Genomic DNA, 24,792 nt, shown 5'->3' on the forward strand with positions numbered 1-24,792 from the left:
AATTCATTGTTATTCAAGATATCTGCATGGTAATGTAGAAATTGTTCTTGATTGATCTGCAAGTCTTGACAGTGTGTGGCAGCTGTGCTGAGTAAGTAGTTTAAGACTCCTAATTCTCTTCAGGAAATTAAAAAAAGAAAACCACCAATTAGTTGGATACAGATATTTTTCCTTTCCTCATTATTTCCCCTTGTAATGGAGACCTCTTTACAGTGATGTCTTTATAGAGATTTCTTTCAACAGTGCAAGTCACTTGTGCCAATTCTTCCCATAGGTATTGTCAGTATGGATTCACCCTATGCTTCTGTAACACCTTCTTCTACACACCTGGGTAATTTTGCCTCAAACCTTTCGGGAGGTCAGATGTACGCACCTGGGACACCTCTGGGAGGACCACCTGCAGCTGCTAATTTTAACAGACAGCATTTTTCCCCACTTAGTTTATTGCCTCCATGTTCATCAGCATCAAATGGTGAGTTCTAGTCAGTGGGAAGCTAGTTGAGAAGCCACTGTATAAATCAAATGGCCTTGTGTGCTGCTTATTTGAAGTAGCTTGCTGCTCTGCCATTTCTGCCTATTTTTAACTTGGGCGGGGTGAGGGAGGGATATGTTTTAAAACTATGCATGCAGAGGTTTTAAGGGAAGTTTTCCAGTGGAAGTTTTGATCTCCAGTGCTTCTATATATCTGTGTGTGTGTGTATATATATATACACACTCTACATACATACATACATATATATATATTATATATATATATGTAGGACTGAGTTAGGTCATGCTGTTGGAGTTCTCTATCTCATAATGAATGTTGGACTGTTTGCTAAGTCTGACAGGTTTTTTAATTTTTTCTTTTGTTATCTGACAAAGAATTGTCTGTTTTGGGAGGTTTGTCAAGGTAGTATTCCAAGTGTGATTTGTGTAAATTATGTAATGATTCTTTACTAAAGCTAGTGATACAGTGATGGTTGGTTAGGCTTTTTGATGCTTTTGAACTGAACTGTATTCCAAGAGGAAATGGTAAATGCCGGTTCTGGTACCTTCCTTTGCTATTGGCCTCTGCCGTTTTGGTTTTGCTGAGCTGTTTTGTGGGCAGAAAATATACTTTTTCAACTGTTGAATACTGAGTTATTCAGGGAACAAGTTAATTATTTGTTTTATTTTACTGGCAATAATAATAAAAAAACATACAGAGGATTTAAACAAAAGAAAATATGGGTTTATTTGATACATATCCTCAAATACATATTTTTTATATAGATATCAAAATATATTTATTATACATGTGATATATATATATCTATAAAATCCTCAAATCCTGCATCACTGATGGACAGTAATGCTTGGTTACGATTTCTAGCTGTTTTGATTAGTTGCACTGGATGTCCAGTAGTTGACAGTGTATGATAATCACTTTATGTAAGAAACTAAACAGACGATGAGTGTCTCTGATCTGAAAGTAAAACTGTTCAGATTATCCTAAAGTGTCTGCTGTTTAAATGTGGCACTAATAAACTACTCATTTTCATTTGTTTGGTGTATGGTCTGACATAGAAGGATAGGTTTATGGTGACTTGAGAGCATATTGCTGACACTACTAAATGCTCTTGTTTTCTTGTAGAATCTCCTACTCAGTCAGTGTCTTCTGGAGTAAGAGCACCGTCTCCTGCCCCTTCAGCAGTGTCCTTGGGATCAGAAAAACCCAATAATGTTTCTCAGGACAGAAAAGTTCCTGTTCCAATTGGGACTGAACGGTCTGCACGTATTAGACAAACTGGAACTTCTACTCCATCTGTTATTGGGAGCAACTTAGCTGCTCCAGTGGGACATAGTGGTATCTGGTCCTTTGAAGGTATAGGTGGCAATCAAGGTATGTAGTGTTAATAGATATCCCTATGCTTGCAGTTTACTGTAATATGCTTTGCTAACTTTGCTTTGGAGCTGAAAGATAATGCAGAAATGGGTGTGTCTGCTGTGAAGGTTTGTTCTTACTTGAAGTAATAAATAACAAGGAAAGTAATACCGTCCTGTACAGGGATGAACCGTTTGAGGATCGATACATTTAAGAGGAGGAAAAATGAAAGCTTTCAAAGATAATTGGATATATTTCTCTTCGTGTACACATGATCTTGTACAGTAAAGAGTAATACTTAATTCATAGCCAAAACTGATATTTTTCTGCTGAGAATCGAACATTTTATATACCATCAAGTTTGACATTGTTCCTTTTTTTCTTAATAGACTATATTCTGCATTTGGTTTTCCATTGTTCTGTCCAGTCACGCTATTTGTCTTTCACTCACACAAGGATCTTAGTTTTCCTGCAGTCTTTTGGAATTCACTATTTAAGAATTCATTTAAAATGCTTGTTATCAATGGGATGTTTCTTCAGCAAATACTTAGGGCTTGAGGATGCAAGTTATATTCAGCTGATGATTTAAAAGTTGACTTTTTAGGATGGTGGAATAATGGAGGTCAGAAGGGAGCTGTGGATGTCATCTCAGCCTCCTGTGTAAAACTGAGTCAGCTGTGGAGTCAGATGAGGTTGCTCAGGGCTTTGTCCAGTCTGATCTTGAAAATGGCTACTGATGGAAACTGCCCAACCTCTTTTGACTGAAGAGACGAAACATCTTTAGGTTTTAATAGACAAACAGTGCACATTTTTATGTGATGAGTACACTGTCCCATTTCTCCCCCCTGAAAAATCTCTGAAATACAAAATAGATAGGATTTATCCAAAGCTTTTGCCTTTTTCATTTCATTAATGTTGTTTTCCTGATCTGTTTGTAGTCATAGGCTATTCGTCTGTAGGGCCTTAGAAATTGAATATTTGAAACTAAGCTGTCTAGACATAGAATTTTCCCTTGATGTCTGTCCTTGTTTGTTTTGATAATGTTGCTTTATTTCTAATTTGTGCAGTTACTTTAGCATTTAGATTTTCAGTTTATAACGGAATTGACTCTTTAACTGGTAAACTGTTCTTGAGAATTAGGATGGCTTCAGAAACGTTGATGCATTTCTCTCCTCGGTGTACCTGCAACCCCTCCGCCAGAGTCAAATTTGCCTTATTTTACCTGGAAAACTGGCTTATTGAATGTTTTAGAGGTTAATCATAACAACTTCACAATAATTGCCTCTAGTGAATTAATGCAATTAGAATACCAGCACACACTTCCAGCTGGTCATTTCCTGTTTTTGCGTGTAAAAAGTACATCTCTGTCTGTGTGTTTATGGAATAGCTAAAGAGAATGGAAATGAAGTGGAGCACATTACCTTCATACATACATAGCACTTCGCTGCACCACACGTGCCAAGAATTTAGGGTTTCTGGAGGAGGAAGAGTTACCACAAATGGCAGTTTTACGTTTCAATTGAGGAAAAATTGCGGAGGCTACGCCTTAGTTGCATGTTACTTTTCCAACCCTCTTTGCCACTGCACGGGGTTCTTGCCTTGGAGTATTTCTCCACGCAGGTGCAGTTTCTGACATGCTCCATCCCGCATGCACAAAGAAGTTAATCCAGAGATGTATCGAAATCGTAAACTGAGCCATCATCTTCATAAATGTTCTAGTGCACAAATATTTAGGTTGGGAAAATGGATGATTAGTGTGTTATGTGTAATAACATAAAATAATGTGTTGCCATGTTGGTCTCTGCATTAGATAAAGTGGACTGGTGTCACAGTGGAATGGGAAGCCACATGATTCACAGGCCCATGTCGGACCCAGGAGTGTTTTCGCACCAAGCGATGGAGCGCGATAGTACGGGAATCGTGACGCCTTCCGGTACATTCCACCAGCCTGTTCCTGCAGGATACATGGACTTTCCAAAAGTCGGGGTAATGATCCTGTCGTTGCTGATAGGCGCTGTGCTACCCAATTTCTATGTTCGTGCGCGAGGCAGATAAACCAACTTGAGGTATCCTACACTTGCACTGTTGAGCATGTGTAAGGTAAAACACTTAACAGCTTTCACAATGTTGCAGGAAACCTAGATTTAATAAAAAAAGTGATGTTTTCTGAGCTAAGAAAAAAAATGCATAGAAAGGAGTTTTTAGGTTGAAGTTTTCTATTACTGCTTTAAGATGGAGAATTTCTGTAATGTGCATTCCTTTCTGTCATTCTGTATGTGCAATAATACTAGCATTTATGAATACATACTGATTCTTTGCTTTTTTTCCCCTCCTTAAGGGTATGCCTTTCTCTGTGTATGGGAATGCAATGATTCCTCCAGTAGCCCCCATCACAGATGGTACTGGAGGTCCTATATTTAATGGGCCTCATGCTGCTGACCCATCTTGGAACTCGCTGATAAAGATGGTTTCAAATTCCACAGAAAATAACGGGCCTCAGACGGTAATATTTTGATCTTTTTATTGGTAGTTTTGTTTTAACTTAACAAATAGTATGCTCAAGACAAAAACACTCTAGCTGTGAGCAAGTGTGAGAGATGCTTTGTACAGTGCTTCCTGGTTTTGCTCATTTCTCTAATGAACTGATACACCCCCTGCTCACTACAGCACTGAGTGCTGTGCATGCATACTGTGACAACTTTTTAAACATGAGTCATCTCTCCGAAAATAAGCACAAGTTTCCCTGAGGGAAAACTTGCATCAGGCTAGTACAGGTTAATGGACCGCGCTTATAGTTACTTCTGTGACCATAATTGTGCTTGAGAATTGGGAAGCTTCCTTCTAGTTGAGTTTAGGAAAGTGGCTTATTCTGTAATTAGAGTAGACCCATGGTTCATTACTATAGATGAGCTTTTTTTGAGTATGTGCTGCAAACAAGTCGCAATACAAAAGATTGTTAGTTTTACACTATATATATTTTATTAAAATTACTATGATTTGCATCAGGGTAGATCCACATTTGGGTTAAACAGATCAGTTTGCCTTTGTGAGAGAAGGCATTTATTATTTGCTGTTATGTAAGCCTGCTTTTCTGAAAAAGGGGATACAGCATGACTCCAAAGGAGTATTATTAGGCTCTAAAAGGTATAATGTCTTCACTGTGTTGGGAAGTCACATGAAAAGGGAGAAAGTAGCTCTTCCTGAATGTTTTTAGCAATTGCTCTGATCTTTCCTGGGCTATAGGTCTTCCCGTTAAATAGAACTTAGGTACAGGGATTACATTCCCCTAAACCTCTTGGCTCTGCTCGGACAGCCACTAAAATAATGGATCATCGGTAGTTCTTGTGATGTTAAATCCGGTGTTTATATTTCATTATACACTGAGCTCTGTCATACTGTTACTAAATAAAGATATTTCTGGACTTCAATTTGCTTGGGAACATCCAAGGAGCAGGCAGCAGCTCTCAGCTCTGGCAGACAGACCATTGGGGTGCAGCAGAGTAAGTGGTTTGTTGTTTAGGCACAATTCTCTGTATTGCTCTAATGTGGCTCTTTACCACAATTTGCCAACTTCTGGTTTAGTGAAAAAACACAGTCCCACAACAGTTTTACTTCTGTTGCACTTGGATTTTCCTAGAGCTGAGGGTGGTGGTATGAGTTGGTAAAAACAATTCAGGGTGTCAGAAACCAAGTTCTTAATTTTCTGAACTTCGTCAACTAAAGAGGAACAGTAGCCTATTGTTCTGTAAACTGGAGGTGTTCAGGTGTTGCCTTTGCAAACAATCTTGCCCTTATGCCAAGTCCTGTTATTTCTCCTGGACGGTGGACCTGGCATGCTTCGAGGCAATACTTATTTTCCTTGGTCTTAAGGGATGCGTTTTTCCTGTAGAAAGCTAAAATACATATTACATCAGTGTCGCTGTGCTGAATGAACTTTTGGTGTAACAGTGTTGATTTTTCTCTTTGGATGGGCTATTAAGGGAATCAGTTGGGCTGGGAGAAAGCATTTTTTGCACTATATGGAAAGGAAGATGTAGACAGAACATGCGGCCAAAGTGGAAAAGCTACAGGCAGAAAGGTGAAAAATCCTGTTCCCCCTTCAAAAGCCCTCTTCTCACCTGAATTACAGGAGGAAAAACAAGTCATGAAATTAACTCAGTGTGGTTTATTGATGATTGATAGTTGCAATGTCTGGTGTTGGAATTGATTTCAGTGCAGTGGAAACTGTAAGCATTTTGGTGTAATTGGCATTTCTGCAATTCTTTGAGTAGCCCCGAAGTATGGTGTTAAATAAAGCTCTCTCTTTCAGGTGTGGACTGGAACTTGGACACCTCACATGAACAGTGTGCATATGAACCAACTTGGCTGAGTGGGATCAACTTGCTAGCCTTGAGATTCCTTTTTTTGCAGAGGAAAACACAAATGGCAGAAACGGTTTCTGCGCTCCCAGATCATTCTACTGATGTGCTTGACTGAAGTGTGTAGGCTTTTTGCAGAAGAACTTACTAACTGACCTTTTTCTGTGAACATTGTGACCGCCCATTCCCCACCATCATACGTTTCAACTTAGTTAGCCTTTATTCTTTCCCATTTTTCTTTTTTCTTTTTCTTTTTTTTTGACATAACTTTCTGTTGAAGCTGTTCTTTGGCTGGTTGGTTTTAGTACTGTAAACTGCTTCTGAGCAAACACAGAAATTTAGCAAAATTATGTAAACTTGATCCTGAAGTTTTAGAATGGCAAATAAATGTACAATTGTTTACATAACAAATGGCTAAGCAGAAAGTAAATTTCAATATGTCAGTATAGAGGCTCTACTTTATGTAGACTTAAATTAATGTGAGATATGTACCTTCATATTCAGAAATCTGGATGTTTCCTTCATACATTAAACTATTAATAAGCATAACTTTTTCTACTTGTGTAATTTAAGTACAGTATAAAACGGGCATTATCAGACTTCTTTTTTCCAGATGTGTTGGATTTTTTTGAGAAGGAGTACATCAGTTGTGACAAGATATTAAGGGTTTCCATTTTTCTTCTTTGAAAAGCTTTTCAGCAAAAAATGCTTGAGGAAGCCTTTTGGCACCTTCAGAGTTGTCTCCATACGAACTCCTGTACTTGCCCAATAAACATGGTAAATGTATCATGCTGCGGCATCTATTAAGAGTAATTCTAACAATTGGGTTGATGCAGCAAGGTTGGTTCAGTTCCATGAGTGCTCCCAGAGCTTCTGTTCCTCTGGTTGGTTCCTTTGCCTACAAAAGGTGGTTCAAAATATACATACTTTGTGTGTTATTTCAAAAGGAAAGCATTCACTTGCAGTTTTAGTAGAGCTTCACTGATGATAACTGGCTGCAGATGAAGGCTTATTTCAGAATAAGTGGCTGTGTTTTAGCAGGTGGTGTGGTGTTCTGAACTGGGTTGCTGTCTCATGAAGGTTTATCTTTAAAAAAAAAAAAAAAAAAAATCCAAATTACAATTTCCTTATGGTCATCTTCAGTAGCTGTTGCCTTCTTCACTTGAAGTTGCCTGGAGTGAACACCCCTTCTGTAAAGCAAATTGCTGCATCCTCTGAGGCAAACCTCAGTCAGCTGTGACACAGCGTGAGTCAAGATAGCAGTACAGTGTGCGTATATATGGTTTAAAGCACATCTACAAGTCAAATGTGGTTTTTTTGCACAGGACACATGGTTTGTTACTGGTTATTCTGCATGGAGGAAGGCTGAAAGAAAGCTTGCTTCTTTCCTATGGTGTCACTCAGATTTTAACCCTTCTGTCCCTTCTGTCGAAAGTTACTATTCTGAGACATCTTTGGAATAATTATAGCTGAAGAAATATCCCAGATTAGTTAGATGATCTGACTTAGTGTTTCTAAAATTCCAGCCTCTCTTTTGTAATTCATTATGATACTCCTTTAAAGGCCAGAAGATTTTTCCAAGAAGCATCATAATTTTTGTTCATATCAATGACCCTACACATGACCTTAGGAAATGCTCTAAACATAAGTAAACTCACTTTTCCAGCTATTTGATGAACTAAAATACACTGTGTAGCAAATTAGTTGGCTCAAAATGAATACCAAACTGAAAAACTGTTAATGATTTAAATTCCATTTCAGCACTTTACTATGAGTGGGCAACAGTGCTATTCAAGCCTTTCCTATAACCTTGCCCTTTCCTAGAATTTTGTGCTTAACGCTTCAGTGCTAATTAGGATTATTTGCATTCTTACTCTGAAATAATCCTTCTGAGAAATACTGCTCACTATTTATTACAACAATGTATTCCGTGGGTGAAAAGAACAGGTTTTCTTAGGATGTGGTTTCTTACCTGTGTTTCGTTGACTTGAAAATCAAACCTGTGGACAGGGGAGCATAGGCTGGATGCTACATCCAGCATTTAGACGTCTGTACTAGGAACATTTTTTTTTTTTTAAGATGCATCTTTTATATTTCAAATGTAATGCATTTTATTTGAACAATAAAAAAAGGAACATACTCTTTTGAGACCTGGCAGGTCTTCTTTCTTTAGAAAAAAAATCTCTAAGTATTTTACCGCATATATGTAGAATACTTTGCTCTGAACTAGGGAATGGTGTAATGTAGGGGGAGTGAGCTTGAGGCGAGTTTACTCCTTGAAACCAGAGATTACTGTGGTGGTAATGCCTTGTCCTGTCAGAGGTGTGATCACAGCCCTTCTTAGTTCCTCTTTTTCCTCCCACGTAAGGGTGAGTTAATTCCCTTGCGTTTTGAGGTGTATAACTGCGATTTCTCAAGCGCAGTTGCTTGAGGTAAGGGATAATAAATGGCCCTGCCCTCACTCATCATGGCTTCCCCGGCTGCTGCAGCGCGCCTTCCGCCTTGGCCATTGGCGCATGCGCGTGGCCCACGGTCGGGCGCCCTCGCCTTCCTCTCTGCAGCGGCGCGCGCGGAGCGGCCGTTGGGCGATGTGGGGGCTCGCGCGCCCGCTGTGCCGAGGGCCCGGCGCGGCCCTTGGGCGCGCGCCGAGCTGGCGGTTAACGGTCGCGGCCGTTGGGCGCGCGCCGAGCTGGCGGTTAACGGTCGCGGCGGCGGCGCCGAGCGGGAGCCCCGGCGGGTGGTATGAGTGGCTGGCGCAGTCGGCGCCCGTGCACTGGGCGGAAGAGGGGCTGGTGGCGCTGCAGGCCGCCGCCGGGTTGCCTTGGTGGGCCGCCATCGTGTGCGGCGGCGCTGTGCTCCGCACCGCCGTCACCCTGCCGCTCGCCGCGCATCAGAGCCGCCTCCTGGCCAAGGTGGGTCCGGGCCGCCGGCTCTTCGCCCCGAAAGGCAGCTTGTAGCTGCTTTGCCCTGGCCTGCACGTCCTCTTCTCATCTCGATGTCCCACGTCCTGCTGCGTGAAGGACCGTGTGGGCACGGCTGGCGCCCCTCGGGGTGCTTGGGGTGAGGGGACGTGATCTCTAGCTCAGACGTAGCTCCTGGCGCCTTTCCGCAAAACTGGAGCTAGGTGGGCATGGCCCTAGTTTTTCTCCCTTCCCCGGGGTCTGCTTTTACCCCACGGGCTTGTGTGGCCCTGGCACCGCGAGAGAGCTTTTCTGTGCTTAAAAACGCGTAGGCGAAATGAAAGATAGGAATGTATTTCACCTTGGTAGCACTACACAAATTTAGTTGCCTTACCTGAGACTCAGATGGTACGTGCTAGGTGCTCTCTGTGGCTGACTACATTAATTTAAACAAATTTTGGTAAAGCTGCTCTAGTAAAATCTTCTGAATACTTTGTTTTCTCTCACAGGTAAAGATGAAGTTATTAAAAAGATTATGTGTTGTGCCTGCAGTGTTAGAGGAGTCTTTCTTGTTCTGTGATATCAAAAAGTGTGTTTCTTGGATGCATCCTTTGAAGAACATTTCTTTTTGTATGCTGTGCTATTTCTTTTCCAAGTCATGAGGTTTTCAGGGTGGTGCATCCAAGCGGCCAGAGCTCAAGTCTGATTTGGAATCAGATCTTTTTTCTTCACTACAATGTATACTTGCCTGTGGGGGAATTGTGGCAGAGAACAGATGGGTAAAGGGAGGTGTATTTCTTAAATGTGATTCCTCAGTGACTGTCAGAAAGCATTACTGCAGAGGATGTATAATTCAAATTTTATGTTAAAGTGTGTTTGTTTCCTTACCAGTACTTCTCTCTTCTTTTCTTTTCTTTTCTTTTTTTTTTTTGTTGGTCGTAAAAGTGAAAATCCTATTGCACCGTTGCATAGCAGAGTCTGTGCTCGTTACTTAGGACAGTGATTTCATTGACTGTACAGTCACGTCGTGCTGGGGTTTAAGTCTATTTGAAGTGGCATTAAAGGTTTTTTGTTATGTGAATTAGTCGGTCACGGTCACTGTCTGAAGACAAAAACATGCTTGTTAATAACAAAATATGGAAACAAATTCTGGCTCTATCTCATTTAGTATGGTACCAGTTTTTTGATTCTTATCAGAAATATTTTTAATTAGCTTTGTTACGCATTCATTTTATTTACAGATAAAAGGTGTTTATACATTTGTGCTTTGGCATTTTACAGTAATTTTTAGCGTATGTGCAGTACTGTGCAGAGAGAGGAACAGCTTGTTACGGACACCTCTTTTAGTCCGTAGCATAAACGTGTTTCCTTTTCTTTAGCTAGTTGGAAAATTTGCAGCCTGAAATTAAGAAACTAGCTGAGCATCTTCGCTATGAAGTTTCTGTTCGTGGAAAGCAACTGGGCTGGTCTGAAAAGGTTGCCAGGTGAGATGATGATTGTATATATCTCGCAAATCTGTTCCAGATTGGGGCGGGGGGAAGGCCCTACAAACAGCAGCCCTGAGGAATGATTCTGCTGTTGCTCAAAGCTTTGGGTTTTTTTTTTTTTTTTTTTTTTTTTTTTTACCGCTTTTATAACTTGTTTGTGTTTGTTATATCGCCTTTCAGAATATAGCCTTTTTTGGAAGCCCTGAACTTGACGCAGCTTTAAGATTATAGGATCAAGTCTAGGGGTGATTTAAGTTTCTATATTTCTAAGTATTGTTAGGAGAATTGTAATCTACTTATTAAATGGTTGAGGTCCAGTTGATTCTCTTAGCATATTTCTGCACCCTGTGCATCAGCAGTGTATCTAAGTTTGGACACTGAGGCTACTTGAAGCAAAAGGGCTAAAAGATGAGAGGGAAGGGGGGTGGCAGAGGAGAGAAAGGTGTTTCAAGAAGAAATATCTTCAAATTTTCTGGGAGTTATACCTAAATAAGCTAACTTAATGCGTGCGATCTGTAGAATTGTTATTTCAGAAATTTATAACAGGTTTTATAAGAGGATGTAACTTGCTTTTTTCTTAAAAGGTTCCATTTTAAGAAGAATCTACGGAGGATTATTACAGAACTCTACGTTAGAGATAACTGCCACCCCTTCAAAGCCACTTTATTGATGTGGGTACAGATTCCGATGTGGGTCTGTGTGTCCCTGGCTTTGCGCAACTGCAGCGTTGGTGCCACGGACTTAGAAGGTGATCATTCTGAACAGATGCACAAAACAGTCATTTTCACACCTTGCTCGTTAAAGAACATGTTCTCCTGAGTTTGACATATTAGCTGCAGTAAAAAACACTGTTAAGTTTTTAAACTCTGTATAGTTCAAGTATAGTTAAATACCTAATAAAAGTAACAGTGGATTTCAAAGGTTTTGGATTAGCTATGTTGTACCTGCAGTGCCATAGTAAACAGTACGGGTCTGAATTTTTTGGTAGGTACTGGTGGGTTCCAGAACTGTTAAAAATTATCACTGATCTCAGCTCACATGCTGTCGCTATTTGTAACAGAGTTGTGAGCTTTGTAGGATGCCTCTTCAAAAGCAGTCGTGGAACCTGAACTCTGGGAACAACATGGCCTATATTGTTATGCTATATAGTATGTTGTTACATATATATACAGTATAGTATGTTGTTACGTGGGCATTTAATTATTTTGTGCTCTCCTGAAGGCAGAGTTACTGGAAAAAAATTGTCTTTGGATCTTTTTGTTCAGAAGTGCAGCCCATGCAACAGTGTGTTTGCTATTAATCTATAGCTTTTTCTCCTGTGTGAAGTTTCATGTGAAGTAATATATTCATGTTGAAAGTCTGGGGTTTTTTAAGTAAGCATATTGTTATTTTGACTGCGTAGAAAAGAGATTGTGTGTACTTTTTAAAACAAAAATGTGACAAGTTGTACTTTTATTGAGGAAAATATATTCTATACTTGCACAGCATAAAATATGTAGTCACTGTAGGTTCCTACACTGCATGTACTGCTCACTGCCTTGTGAAAAGGTGGTCCAGGTGAAGCTAATCTTCATCACTGGTTTACCTGAATCAGTGGGTTATTGTGAGATAACCTGGAACTCAGCCTGTATCTCCCACCATTTTTTCCTTGTTGTAGTAGCAGACTGCCTTGACATGTAATCTTTTACACCAAAAATTTTGTACTGTTTAAATAGATTTTATATTTACTATGTAAGCAAAGTGAATCTAGTAGCTTGAGTAATTTAAATGCAATATTCGACAGTTCTGAGTAACTTGAGGTAGAAAATCGTATTTAATTACAAATGTTCTTTAAACTTTTCTTGTAGTTCAAGAACAGTTTTCAACAGGTGGAACACTGTGGTTTACAGACCTCACAGCACCAGATTCTACATGGACTTTGCCCATTTCACTTGGGCTTATGAATTTGCTGATAGTGGAGGTACGTCGATGAAGCAAATGGGATGATTCCAAAAGGATAGTTCTTTTGGTAGAATCGTAAGATCGTACTTACCCAGTTCTAAAACACAGTAAGGCCATGGTAACTTCAGGTTATGACTGCTTCAATGCGTTGGACAGAACTGAAAAATTGCATAATTGTTCTGTGAGTTTGACTGTGCAGTTATCTTGTTTAGAGATGATAAATTCTAATGTGGCTTTACAGAGCTATTTTATTTATTTTACTTTAGCCTTAGTAAAAGTTAGTCTTGACTGAAGTTTCTCTTACAAGAATGCTATAATGAGCTTACTGGGTTTTAAGCATCAAAAACACGTGTTTTTGTTTTGTTTTTCAGAAATAACAATATTACTGCCTTTGTATTTATCAGTAGTTTAGTTTTCTGTGGTGAAATGGTATAGATAACTGCTGAGGTGTGTATGTAAATAACGCTGATGCGAATGATAGGTGACGTCCTAAAGAAACGGAGGCTATTTGGTAAGAAGAAATAAAATAAGATTTAAAGAAAACATTAAGTCAGAGAGTGACTTTCTGAGGATGTTATGAAAGCCGAGGTATTAAAGGTCAAGGATGTCAAGATTATGAAGGTTTTTTCCTTCAGTCAGTGCATCTTCTCCTTACTTCTGAACTTGTTTTCGCAACAAGCGAGTGTCGTGTTTTCACCGTTGTGCAGATAGAGTTCTACTTCTGCTTTGATAAATGCCTGAAAAAAATCTTGTTTCTAGTAAGAGAATCAGTTTGCTTTCATTCCTCAGAAATAAGCAGTCCCAGCTGTACTAAGGGCTCACAAAGTATTGTAATATGTACACCTGGCACTCTAAAAATAGAAAGTAAACATAACATTTTGGGCATAGTGATATGTCTTCATTTCACAAAATAACTTCCTTTCTAATACACTTTATACATGCTGCAAAGACACTGGGCAGTCCTTCTGTCTGTATGTATTGTACTGTGAACACAGTATTTTCAGCTCTAATATTACTGGACAGTCTAGAGAATCTTTGTTCTCCTTTTTTGCATTCTTTCTATGTTGTAAGGCTGAATCCTCGTATAGAGGATGCTGGATCAAAGCAAGTACTTCATTCAGTTACCACCTAGGAAAGAAAATTGGCTTATGGTTGAAATGAGCAATATTATAAAATCTTTTTGATACTTTGAAAAATCCATGACCTTGGAACACTATCAGGGAGATAAGTCAACACAAACAAAAAAATACAGTCTTTACTCCCCGTAGTTTTGCGTAACTTCATGGAAATATTTTTCTTACTCCTAAATGTTTCTGTTAGTTGTCTTCATTGAACTCTAGCCATCTGAATTTCCTTCTTACTCAGCTTCATTTTTTTTTCTAAGTTTTGTGCACTAACACTATTTTGTGAGAATAAAAGTCAGTGTGTGACTGTAGATATTATTCTACTTTTTTCAGTTATCAACCAAACGTTTTTGGTCTGTTTCTTCTCAGCAGCCTTTCCTCAGAGGACTGTGCCTGAGGAAAATTTTCATGTGCAAAAGCTACTGTGTAAAATGATGTTTTCTTCATATGATTTAGATGGATAATCTGGTAGATTGGTACGTTTTCTGTGGAGGATTGAGCATCTAAGGCATCAAGTGAATTAAATTAAAGATCGTACCAGTACTTTGGTTGAAATGGATAATTAGAAAATGAAAATAATAGGTGAACAAGAATACTGTGTTATGGGAAACCCACTGTAACCTTTTCTTCGATTTTAATTGTTCAAAAAAGACCTATCTTCTTATCTTTGGATTTTATTCCTCCTCTTTCCTTCAGATCTTTGCTTTGCAAAAACTGAAAGCTACGAGGTTCCAGAAATTAGCTACAAATTTCATTCGAGTGGTGTCAGTAGTTATGATCCCTGTTGCTGCAACTGTCCCCTCGGTAAGTCCAAAATCTTAATGATGTGTCCACTGACAGGTGACTCTTTTGGCCCTAATTCATACATTCACAGTGCTCAAAGGACAGTCCAAATGCCTGATCTGTTTAGACCATAATCTCTGTTATATTTTGCCCTTAAAGAAATAAGATGCTTTGTCTAAATGTGTGTTTAAGTTCTTAATATGTTTGGAATATTTTGGTCTAATACCGAGAGAGAAGAATCTACAAACTTACTGTTACTAAACATCATTTTCACAAGCTAGAGATCAGAAAAAGATTCAGAGAGAGTTGACATGCTTTCTGTAATTTTAAAAAGTAGAGGGAAAGTTTGTATGAGGAGATAGAGATGAAGCTGTGCTAAGTGTTCGCTTACTGTAAGATGAAAACAACTTGGACTTTAGATTTGCAAATTTTCTGTGAGCTTCTTAAAACACTTGTTTCTCTTTTTCTAACCTAGTGTTTTACTTGTTTGAATGTATGTTTTCGCAGTGATTAAGAAATCAGTCTATCTAGTTGTTTGGCTCATCAAGTTTATTTAACTGAAGCATAGATGTTAAAGCAAGATATGATTAAATTTGTGAGCTGTTGTCAAACTTCAGTGTAGATGACATTTTTTTCCCAGAAGAGTTGAGAGTGAAAAATACATTTGAGATGGAAGCCATTATTGTTATTGAGAGGAGTGTATTTAGGTGAGTTATTTTTCTTAATAATTAGGATTTACCAGTGGCTGTGGTTTGTGAAGAGCTGCCTAAAATGGTAGTGTTTTCATTGCATCTAGGGTGGCTGAACTCAGTATTTGTCTTGTTGCAGTCCATGGCGTTGTACTGGTTGTCGTCAAGTTTCATGGGACTTTCACATAACCTGTTGCTCCGTTCTCCGACCTTTCGTCGACTGTGCCGCATACCAAGGACCAAATCTGACTCGGACACTCCTTACAGGGATATTGCCTCTGCCTTGACTACTAAATACCGTTTTAAGAAATGATGTGTTTTGAACTATTGGAAGAACTGTCCCACAGAGATAGCATGGGTAATTAAGAAGTGACGTTTTATTGAAATGTACTTATTTACTGTAAAATGCTGTGGCTGGAATTATATTTATTTTCTGAATAAAGCATTGGGCATCTGTTTGGCCATTAATAAGTTTATTGGCTGATCTAGATGGTTGTTTGGCACATATGTATGATTGTTGGGAAGTTCTGTTTCAGGGATACTTTTTTTTTGAAGTGGAATGTTCCAGGAATAGAAGTTCGTCTCCTGAAATGCGGTAAGATACTGGGAAGATGAATATTAAGTAAATCCGTGGCTTAACTAGGCTCCCTTTTTGTAGTGAAGCTGATCTGACCTATGGATTAGAGAAGAACAAGTTTGCGGGGGAGGGAGGGTTAGATGGACTGACACAGTGGCGTATGGTTTTTGCAAATGAAGACACTGGTGCAGATTCACTGGTGATCAGCTACAGTCATATTTTCAGGTGTTTCATCTGTTGGTCTGTGTAACCATTCTGATAGATGTTTTCCTGAAACTGCAAAGAAAACTAAGTGCTTGCTGGTGGGTAATGCCAGGAAGTGAATGAGACTGGAATGCAAGAATTACTGCAGAAAAAACAGTCATTTCCTTTCAGGTCATCTGTGTATTAGATATGGAGTTAGGAGGACAGGTTTTTGTTACGTTCTCTGGAATCAGCTGTTGAGCAATGGCATGATACCACTTCCTGTCTCTTTTGGATGAATAAAATAGGAGAGCAGGCGCTCATTGTGTATATTAAAATGATATAAGTAGCATCTTGAAAAAGATTGAATAATGATAAGAACCAAAGTATTTTATGCAACTGTATATCAATTCTTGTATCCTAATGCAAGTCTTAAATGTGAACTACAACTATTTTATGCCTTAAGATCTGTGTTTGAGATATTTTCATATAACATCAGTGTAGTTATAGGTATGCACTTCCTTTAGCAGCATTCAGATTTAGGTCTCACCTTGCTCCACATATGTTCTAAGTTGTCAAATGTATACCTTGTGATGAAACTTCTGTGCACTAATCTCCTTTTTCACAGAAGTCTGTGCAAGTACATAGTTTACTAAAATTGTCTTTTTTTTTTTTTCTCCTTGTAGAAGCAGAAGTCAGGACAGAGAGCAAAGCATTGTTGATATTCCTTGCTTTCAAATGGTTCTCATATCACAGAGACAGGATGATTCGTGCTGTTCCTGGTAAAGTCAGTGCTCATTAATCTTTGATAAGATGAACTGATTTTTAAAATAAATTTTGGCATTCAACAGAAGTAGTTAGCATGGGGAAAGAGAGGAACAGATGGAATGGCAGGCAGATGTAGACAACAGAAACAAATCAACAGTCACCTGCCTTTGTCATGGCAGAAAGCAGCTAGAGTCTTTGGGTTTATTTCTTTTGTTAGCTTGTACCTCCCCCCCCCCCCCCCCCCAGCAAAAGATGGGACTCTGAGATGGCAATTATGAGACTTGCCCTCCACAATATGCTGTAACGGGCCCTACTCTGAGCAGGAGTTGAACTAGAGACTTTCAGTGATCCCTTCCCACCTACATGGTTCTGTGGTTCTGTTTGTGTCTTGTCTGGATAAATATGACAAATACTTTAAAACCCCTTTTTAAAGTATAAAACTCAGAGCACATTCTGTATTACAGGTGATGCATTGCAAGTTATGTAGCTCAAGAAGAGAATGCAATTTTCTATTTCTATACAGGTAGTACTGAATTTTCAGCAGCATCCTATTTAGCATCCTGAGAAAGAGCAGACTCACCGTAGCCTCAGGTCAAATCTTTGGCTCAGTGAGCCTCTTACCTACGTGTTTCTTCCTATAAATCACTGATTTGCACAATTTCTGCTACTCAGTGAGCCTCTTACCTACGTGTTTCTTCCTATAAATCACTGATTTGCACAATTTCTGCTACTTGTATGTATGGTTTATTTAATAATACACTGCATTCACATTTTTAAATTTTTAGAGAGGAAGAGCAATTAAAATTTTAAGTTAACTGTTCAGAAATGTGTAGGCCTGAATTCTTAATGTTGATCAATGGTGGTTATTTCTTCACTAATGGTGAGCATAGCACTGTGTAATGAGCTCTCTCTCCAAAAAAGGTTTATCGTTCCCTTTTGAGATGTCAGTCAAAGATCACAGTCTCATTTGCAGACATTTGTGCACTTCTTTCAGTACAGGAAAATAGGTATGTTCTTACAATAAAGAAGGTACATTTGCAAGATTATGAATGTTGGTATATGAACTTAATGGTTTTTGTCAATTTAAATGTAGAATGACTCGCTTTACAATGTTGATATTAGGTCTTGCTGGCTGGAAAAACAAGACAATGAAACTCAGTGAAATAGTGCTCTTGATTTTGATGAGAGAATTATAGAAAGAATGACTTTCTGTTTTTTCCCCTCAGAAAGCACAGCAGGACTCTAGTGGGTTTATTAATCCTTTTATTAAAGCCAAAGGCAAGTTTTTCTTTGACGAAAATGGCAACAGTGTTAAGACCTCAAGGGCACAGGTGATACTAACTTGCACATGCCTGATGCCATTGATCTCATGCAACTGTGTCATGAGCAGGCCCCTCTTATTTCATGATGGATGTGTAATTGTTTTATAAGACATCTTTAGTAGGGTGGTATAAATTGTGTGATTTTTCTGAGCAACAGATCAGGTAATAAGTTCATCTGTTGAGAAGTACAAAAATAATTTAAGTAAAGACTTGAAAGAGTAAACTGAAGGACTGATGACTCTGAGGTGTCAGATTAATTGGGAACTGGACTAGATGAGTGTATTTAGAGTTCACATAAGGATAGGAAAGGTCCAAAGTGTTTTCAAATCTCACATGACGGAACTAAATCTGATCTCAAACGATTATGGCTAGTGGGAGAGTCCGTAGAGGTGAATTATTCCACATTTGCCTCTTACATGTTTCCTGCACTTTCCTCTGAAGTACCTGTTTCCGAGTACTGCTAGAGGAGCTGTGGAGAACCATAGACAGGATTTGGCATAGAGCGGGAGCTCTGCATGATGTTTACTGTGTGGAAGCCCAGTAGCTCATGATGCACTTGCAGCTTTGCTAGTTTGAACTGTGCAGGCTGATTCTGACCAACTCCTGTGCCCTGTTTGACTGGCAAGTCACTTGCGTCTTATTTACTCCATCAGTTAAATTGGCAACAACACTTCCCAAATTTATAAAATATTTGCAGTTTCAGGCTGAAGTTTTAAGTTTGGAAAATATTGATAGAATGTTTCTGTCCTTGCTCCTTACCTTTAATAAGTAGACAAAGCTTGCAGAGATGAAGCTTCCATGAAAATTTCTCTATTTGTCTCATATTTTACTTCTTAATGTGTGCATAATTGATTCCGTGTCTGCAGAGTAGAAGTCCCAGAAGGCCAGAATTATTTTGTGGTTTTAACATTGCTATTCTTCTCTGGAAAGAAGCTCAAACTTTTCTCTGGTGTTTACTGATTTTTTTTGTTGTTATTGTTGAAAAAGAAATTTATATGGAACTAAGGATATGAGGTGAACCAAATCGAAATTCATATTAAAAGTGGGAAAAAAAAACCTCATCAATTTTACATATTGTTGAAAAAGAAGGATATAAGACCCAAATTATTTAAACATTTAACACCTTTCTTTTGGGAGGACAGCATTCTGGGCTTTTCTGGCCAAAGAGTTTCAAATCAGCTAAGATCTGGTGAAGAGTAATGCAAGACATAGAACATTTGATTATCCTTTTTGTGGACAGACATTATGACAATTGGGATTGCTATTCCTCAGAAGCCCAGAACATAGTAAAGACTTATGATCTATCATGGTGGAGAGCACAGCACAGCCCATGCTTCACACAACTGACCTGACCCGAAGAATTTTATAGAGAGGATTATGTTCATTTTCAAGACGAGGTAGGATTGCTTTATTAATATACATACCTGTTATGAAGATAACAGTTGGAGTTTCCTGGACATTTTGGAAAAGTATTGTACCTCTAATTAAAAAGAGATACTCAGAGAAAAGTGTTCTTTTGTTTCTTTTGAGATGCATCTCAGAGGAGATGATTTAACTGAAGTGGATCGCAGAGATAAATTTCAAAGTGTACTCAGTTATGATTATCTGCGTGTCCAAAATTTTCCCATGATGAAATGAACTGCATTGTGTACCTTGTTTAAGCTGTTCCAGATCTTGAGGTGACAAAATTTTGTTCCTCAGAATTTAGCTGTTCTCAGAGTAACGTATGTGGCTTTTACTGCAGTTTAGCGTTCTGCTTTATCTTTGTCAGAAACGTTGGCAATTTTCTGTAGGATGTATTTTGTAGATGTCACTCAAACTAGGGAGGAATAAAACAGAAGAAAGGAATAATTTTCCTTTTTTTCCTCACTTCATAACATGCAAATGCTTATGGAATTTGTCACTACAGGGGACCACTGAGAAAAAGAACTGTTTAAGAATCTCCTGTGTAGCAATCCTCCTTTCACTGCCTGGCACAAGGCATCAGAGCAGACTGGAGGAAGTGAGGATGTTTTTGTTTATGGAACAGGCTGAAGCAGTCATAATTATAGACTGAAAATTGTATCTCTCCCAGTAAAGCACTGATAGCTTGTACTGATACTTTTATTTCTGAATTATGTAGGAGTAGTCCAGGCATAATGTAAGTTGGCATGGTGTTGTAGCCCTAAATACAGACTATAGCTTCTCATGTCTGCAGCCACACCCTTGCATTACAGTAGCTACTGAGCTACCTCATTTTGTTTCCTGCTGGCTGAAAAAGTGCCTTAACTTTTCAGTTTATCGCTGGAGTAGACAGTGGCTCATTTTCTATGTTTGAATAAGTTAGTAGTATCTGTCAAAATCCTCCCTAACCATAAGTTATCTGTAAAACAATGCACATTTCTAATCTATGTGTGTTTAATTTCTGAATTTCTGACAGATACTGCTGCAAAAATTCTTCAAATACTTGTCAGAATCAAAAGCACTGGAACTTCTAAATTGTTTTTCCTAGCATTGCAAAAAAGCCCCAGAAAGCAGAAGTCAGCTCCATAAACCCCAGGGATCACTTAGCAACTTTATGTTGACCTTTAAACAGTAGCAGAAATAAATACAATTCAGTAACTGTTTCTCCTCCAACATAGTGGGTGAAAAATCTGGAAAAAAGGATTGTTAAATAACATCCCAGGCATGACAGACAATTCATGAATTTCAGCCACAAAACTGTCTGAAAGCGGTTGAAGAAAAAACACAGGACAAATAGTAAAATAAACTATAAGACAGGACGTAAATGTTCCACCATAGGTTGAAGAAATCCACATGCCTCGGACATATTTCAGTCTTGTCTGAGAGCTGATACCACAAGCCCTTAGCAAGCAAGGGATGAGGCTGGAAAGGGGGAAAAAGCTTCTTTTTTTTGATTGAGAGACACTATATGTACCTTCATAGATACATATGTGTGTATATACATACACACACAAACTCCTCATATAAGCCTCTGTCCCACAATTCCATGATTTAAAATTAAAAAAACTACGTTTGCTGAGAATTCTAAGATCAAGAGAATCAGCAGTTTTGTAACTTGAACGTTAACAAGAAAGTCAGCTGGCAGAGTGCACAACAAGTATAAAATGGCTTTTTTCAGATTCTTTTTATTTGCCTTAAAATTAACAGTAAGTGCTGAATAATCATGCTTAGGTCCTTAAGGAAAGCCGTGGTGTGTTTTTCAGTATTGTGAGACTCTGAAACAAAAAAATGTTGTTGCTGCCTTCTGTCTGTTTGGCTTTTAGTTCTGTATTACTTTGTACTTTAATGCTTCTCTGCAGCTGTAAGAGCTATACACTGAGTGATCTAAAACAAAAATGGAGGTTCTTGTGTAAGATTAATAAATCGGAAGTAGCCAACCTTGCCTTACAGGCAGCAGACCAGTTGTTTACAAGGATAGCATAAGCGAGCTCACTATATTGATCTGTTAACATCAAGGCATGATGTATTCAGTGCAGAGAATATCCATGTGGCACTCTGTGACTGAACCTAATGAAATTTTGTTACCCTATGGTTTGTGTATTTGCTACCTACTTTCCCTCCGTTTCTCTCAGAACTCTCTTAACTATGCTTCCTAAAAGTATCTTAAAGCATGTCTAAAAACAATGATAAAGCTGTGCTGTATACCTGTCAGTATATTATTAATCTTTGAACTAGTAAGAGAAAAGAAATCCAGAAACAGCAACGGCATTTTGTTTACATTACCTAGACTTTATCTCTGTTTAGGGAGAAGGAACAGGAGAGGGCTCCATTTTATAAGAACGTTTCTTCCATCTTGAAGTAATTGTAAATTATCATACATCTTTGATCCCTCTTTTCCTCCTCTAATTTAAGTGCCTATTTATCTTTTTTCTTGAATAGAAGACTTTGCTCTAATATTTTTTATTTGTGTAGATTAGTGCAGAGATGTTTGTGATGGATTTTTTTTTTAAAGTCTTAGTGCAAGAAGTATAAAATTATGTGTATATGTGGACAATGCTGACAGCCTCTCTTAAAAAGAAATCTTGACCTCAAAAGCCCATGAAAACGCCAATCTTACTAAATTTAAAGCCCTTTAATTTTAAAATAATTATAAACTTACATGCTTTGCCTAATTTTGCCTTAATTTAGGTCTAGTGAAATGCAAAGAAAATTATTTGTACAGTATGCTTACAAACCCTGTTACTTATATATGTTAATCTTACCACGGTTTTCCTGGGTCAGCCACTTAACCTTTTGTTGCCTGATGAAATTGTAGAATCCTGTTTCTCTCACAGTGGCATTTTGGCACCTTGGCAAAGGCCTTTTAGCTTTGGAAAGGATATCAAAAATTAATTTTCCATACAAGTATATTAATCAGTCTAATTCGTACCAATGAAAATATGCTGCAACATTTTGTCTACCGTGTTACATGAGTACAGCTGTAAGTTTACAGGTATGAAGACATATGGTTTCTGACTGATGCGGCGATTCTGGAGAAAGAAAATGCAGATGCACTCGTACTAATGGTGCTGTACTTGAACAGATTTGGCTGGTTTTCCCATGGATGTTTTTTTGTATGGTTATGAATCATACAACTTTAGTAGTATAGCTACATCCGTATGTTGCCAGGATGTTTTTATGCCAAAAAGCCATTGTGTGTGTGAAACTGTACATTAAACAAGGCCACAAAAATATTGTATCTAAGCAGAAAATAACTTAAATGCAGCTATAATGCAAGCATTTTTCACAGTCTTGGAAACTGCACTGGCGATGTGACAAGGTCAGTGCATATTTCCACTCATTGCACCTTAAGCCAAAAGCAGCTCGGTCCTGCCAGTGCACATCATTTCTTATGTAAGGCGCAAGATTAAAGGAAGAAAAGGGGCAGAATGACTCTCAAATACAGGAGAAGGACAATTTTTTCAGTGTAGCAGGAGAACAGCTTGTTTACAAGTTTGAGAAAGTGACAAGAAAACTCAAAACCCTGGATGAGGAGGCTCTCATGGCTTGGGCTCAGAACTGCTATAATCAAGCCCTTTCCAGAGTTGCAACAGATGTAGAAAAGTGTCTCTAGATTTTTAGAGGATGTTACAGATCTTCCCAAGTGTCAGGTTGTCGTTATGTGTCTGCCGAAGGAGTCGGAAAAAGAGTATTTCTGGAGGTGGAGCGAGTTTTAGACTGGTAAGCAGGCAGTAGGGGGAGCTGGTACTCCATGCAGTTCAGGAAGAAAAAGCCTTTTTTCACCTTTCTAGCATGGTTGATCTGAAATTTGTTCATGTTTCCAGCTCAAGAACAAAGCATGCTGAAACTTCTGGGTGGGCACTTAAACCATATATATTCTTTCCATAGTAAAAAATAAAATAGAATTTCTTGGGAAGCAGAAAACGGGCCTTGAAACGGTTTGCTTAAAAGTATCTCACACAGATTAACTACTTTTCTGGGACTCTCAAGGTTTAATGCACAAGATGGGCTGTGTTAAATTTGCCTTTCATTTAGATGTATCTGGAAGTCTGCTACTTTCTAAGATTCAGGTCACGGTAGGGTTTAGAGGAAGAAGCATCTTTGTTTCCTTCTGGGTAATGTCTGTGCTGGAGAAAGCAATATATAGCATGTATAGACAGCATATTTCATATAGGTAGTTAGAGAGACACAGATATATGCACATATATGTACACCATACATGTTCATAGATATATATATTCATATGCGCATATAATCATGTGTATACTGAAGAGCCAGCAGGTCCTTGTTACCGTCATGGAAACGGCATGGATAAATTGTAGCGCAATGAGTACATCTTTGTCAGGCACTGACTTAAATGTGGGGCTCTGTTGTTCAGCAGCGGTAAGCGATGATATTAAATGCCTTCAAACAACTAATTTGATATATCAGCTACCATTTGATTGTTACTTGCTTATTTCTGAAATCCCTTGGAATCGGATTGCAGCAGAAAGGTTGCTGAATTCAAATAAAGTTTTTCCTAGCCTTTGTTGTGGTTTATCTGGTATTTTATGAATTTATTTTCTTTATTACAAGCTGTCATTTTCAGGTCAGAGCAGGTTGTACACCAAAGAAATGTGAGAATTTGTGTACAGATGGAAATTTTCACTTGCATAGAACTTTAGCGTGAACTTCTCTAAGTCAGTTGTAAGAACTGGATTGCTTTTACCATATGAGCAAATTTTCGGTGCTGTTTTAGCAGTATGTGGTTACAGTAGTCTACTAATCCAGATGCTCATTTCTCCATTTATTCATGTTTGTTTCACACTGGTCTTACTCTGATCATCTCATAGAATCACACCCAAGGTCCAGCAATGCAAGTTAAAATCACGTCCCTCTGATGAATGTATTTGGGCATGCACTTCCTATAGCACTGTTTTAGATGAAACTCAGTTCTAGAAGAGGGTCATTTAAGTAGCAGCTACATGGGGGAAGGCTAGACTAATGCAACTGAAATCAGTCTAGTCATATTCAACTTCATGTACAACTTCAGTGAATGCATTCTGTACTGATAGAGCTTAAAATTGCTGGAATATCCTGTCACAGAATGCGTGTCCTGTGCGTGGAGAGTGTAAGTCGGTGCTTTCACTGTCTGTACTGCTTTACTATTCCAAAGCTATAACCCAGAGCATGCTTGGAAACTTGACAAGCTGTTGGAAGGTATTCATTAATACTAATGCAGCACAGAAGGTACTTCTGCAAAGACAAGCTGAGAGGACCTAATATTGACAAAAGACAATGTAGGCTATAATTTTTTATTTTGCTTTTACTTGGGTTGCTTAGGCTGTGCTACTATAATGGAGCCGGAGAGATCAGTGGCTGGGCAACC

General features: G+C 38.6%; 2 protein-coding genes across 7 annotated transcripts in view; both read left to right on the forward strand.

Moving 5' to 3' along the window:
* The window catches only part of ANKRD17 (ankyrin repeat domain 17), a 94,553-nt gene extending 87,797 nt beyond the window's left edge, over nucleotides 1-6,756 (forward strand). For all 5 annotated transcript variants that reach the window (XM_064510412.1, XM_064510413.1, XM_064510415.1 and 2 more), the window contains 5 exons: nucleotides 275-472; nucleotides 1,619-1,867; nucleotides 3,660-3,835; nucleotides 4,188-4,352; nucleotides 6,159-6,756. In XM_064510412.1, the coding sequence (XP_064366482.1) occupies nucleotides 275-472; nucleotides 1,619-1,867; nucleotides 3,660-3,835; nucleotides 4,188-4,352; nucleotides 6,159-6,218 (848 nt within the window). In that variant the 3' untranslated portion in view covers nucleotides 6,219-6,756. The remainder of the gene's footprint in view (nucleotides 1-274; nucleotides 473-1,618; nucleotides 1,868-3,659; nucleotides 3,836-4,187; nucleotides 4,353-6,158) is intronic.
* Nucleotides 6,757-8,724: 1,968 nt separating this feature from the next.
* Nucleotides 8,725-15,602, forward strand: LOC112988286 (cytochrome c oxidase assembly protein COX18, mitochondrial). Of its 2 annotated transcripts, none has more exons than XM_026108684.2 (6): nucleotides 8,725-9,119; nucleotides 10,491-10,591; nucleotides 11,179-11,342; nucleotides 12,442-12,554; nucleotides 14,356-14,463; nucleotides 15,271-15,602. In XM_026108684.2, the coding sequence occupies exons 1-6, from the start codon at nucleotides 8,796-8,798 to the stop codon at nucleotides 15,442-15,444; spliced, it is 984 nt and encodes a 327-aa protein (XP_025964469.2). In that variant the 5' UTR covers nucleotides 8,725-8,795; the 3' UTR covers nucleotides 15,445-15,602. The 2 variants fall into 2 exon arrangements, with proteins under 2 accessions (XP_025964469.2, XP_025964470.2); XM_026108685.2 differs by lacking the exon at nucleotides 15,271-15,602 and adding an exon at nucleotides 14,950-15,264.
* Nucleotides 15,603-24,792: the final 9,190 nt, after the last annotated feature.

Source organism: Dromaius novaehollandiae, chromosome 4 (genome assembly GCF_036370855.1).
Source record: "Dromaius novaehollandiae isolate bDroNov1 chromosome 4, bDroNov1.hap1, whole genome shotgun sequence".
Taxonomy (NCBI): domain Eukaryota; kingdom Metazoa; phylum Chordata; class Aves; order Casuariiformes; family Dromaiidae; genus Dromaius; species Dromaius novaehollandiae.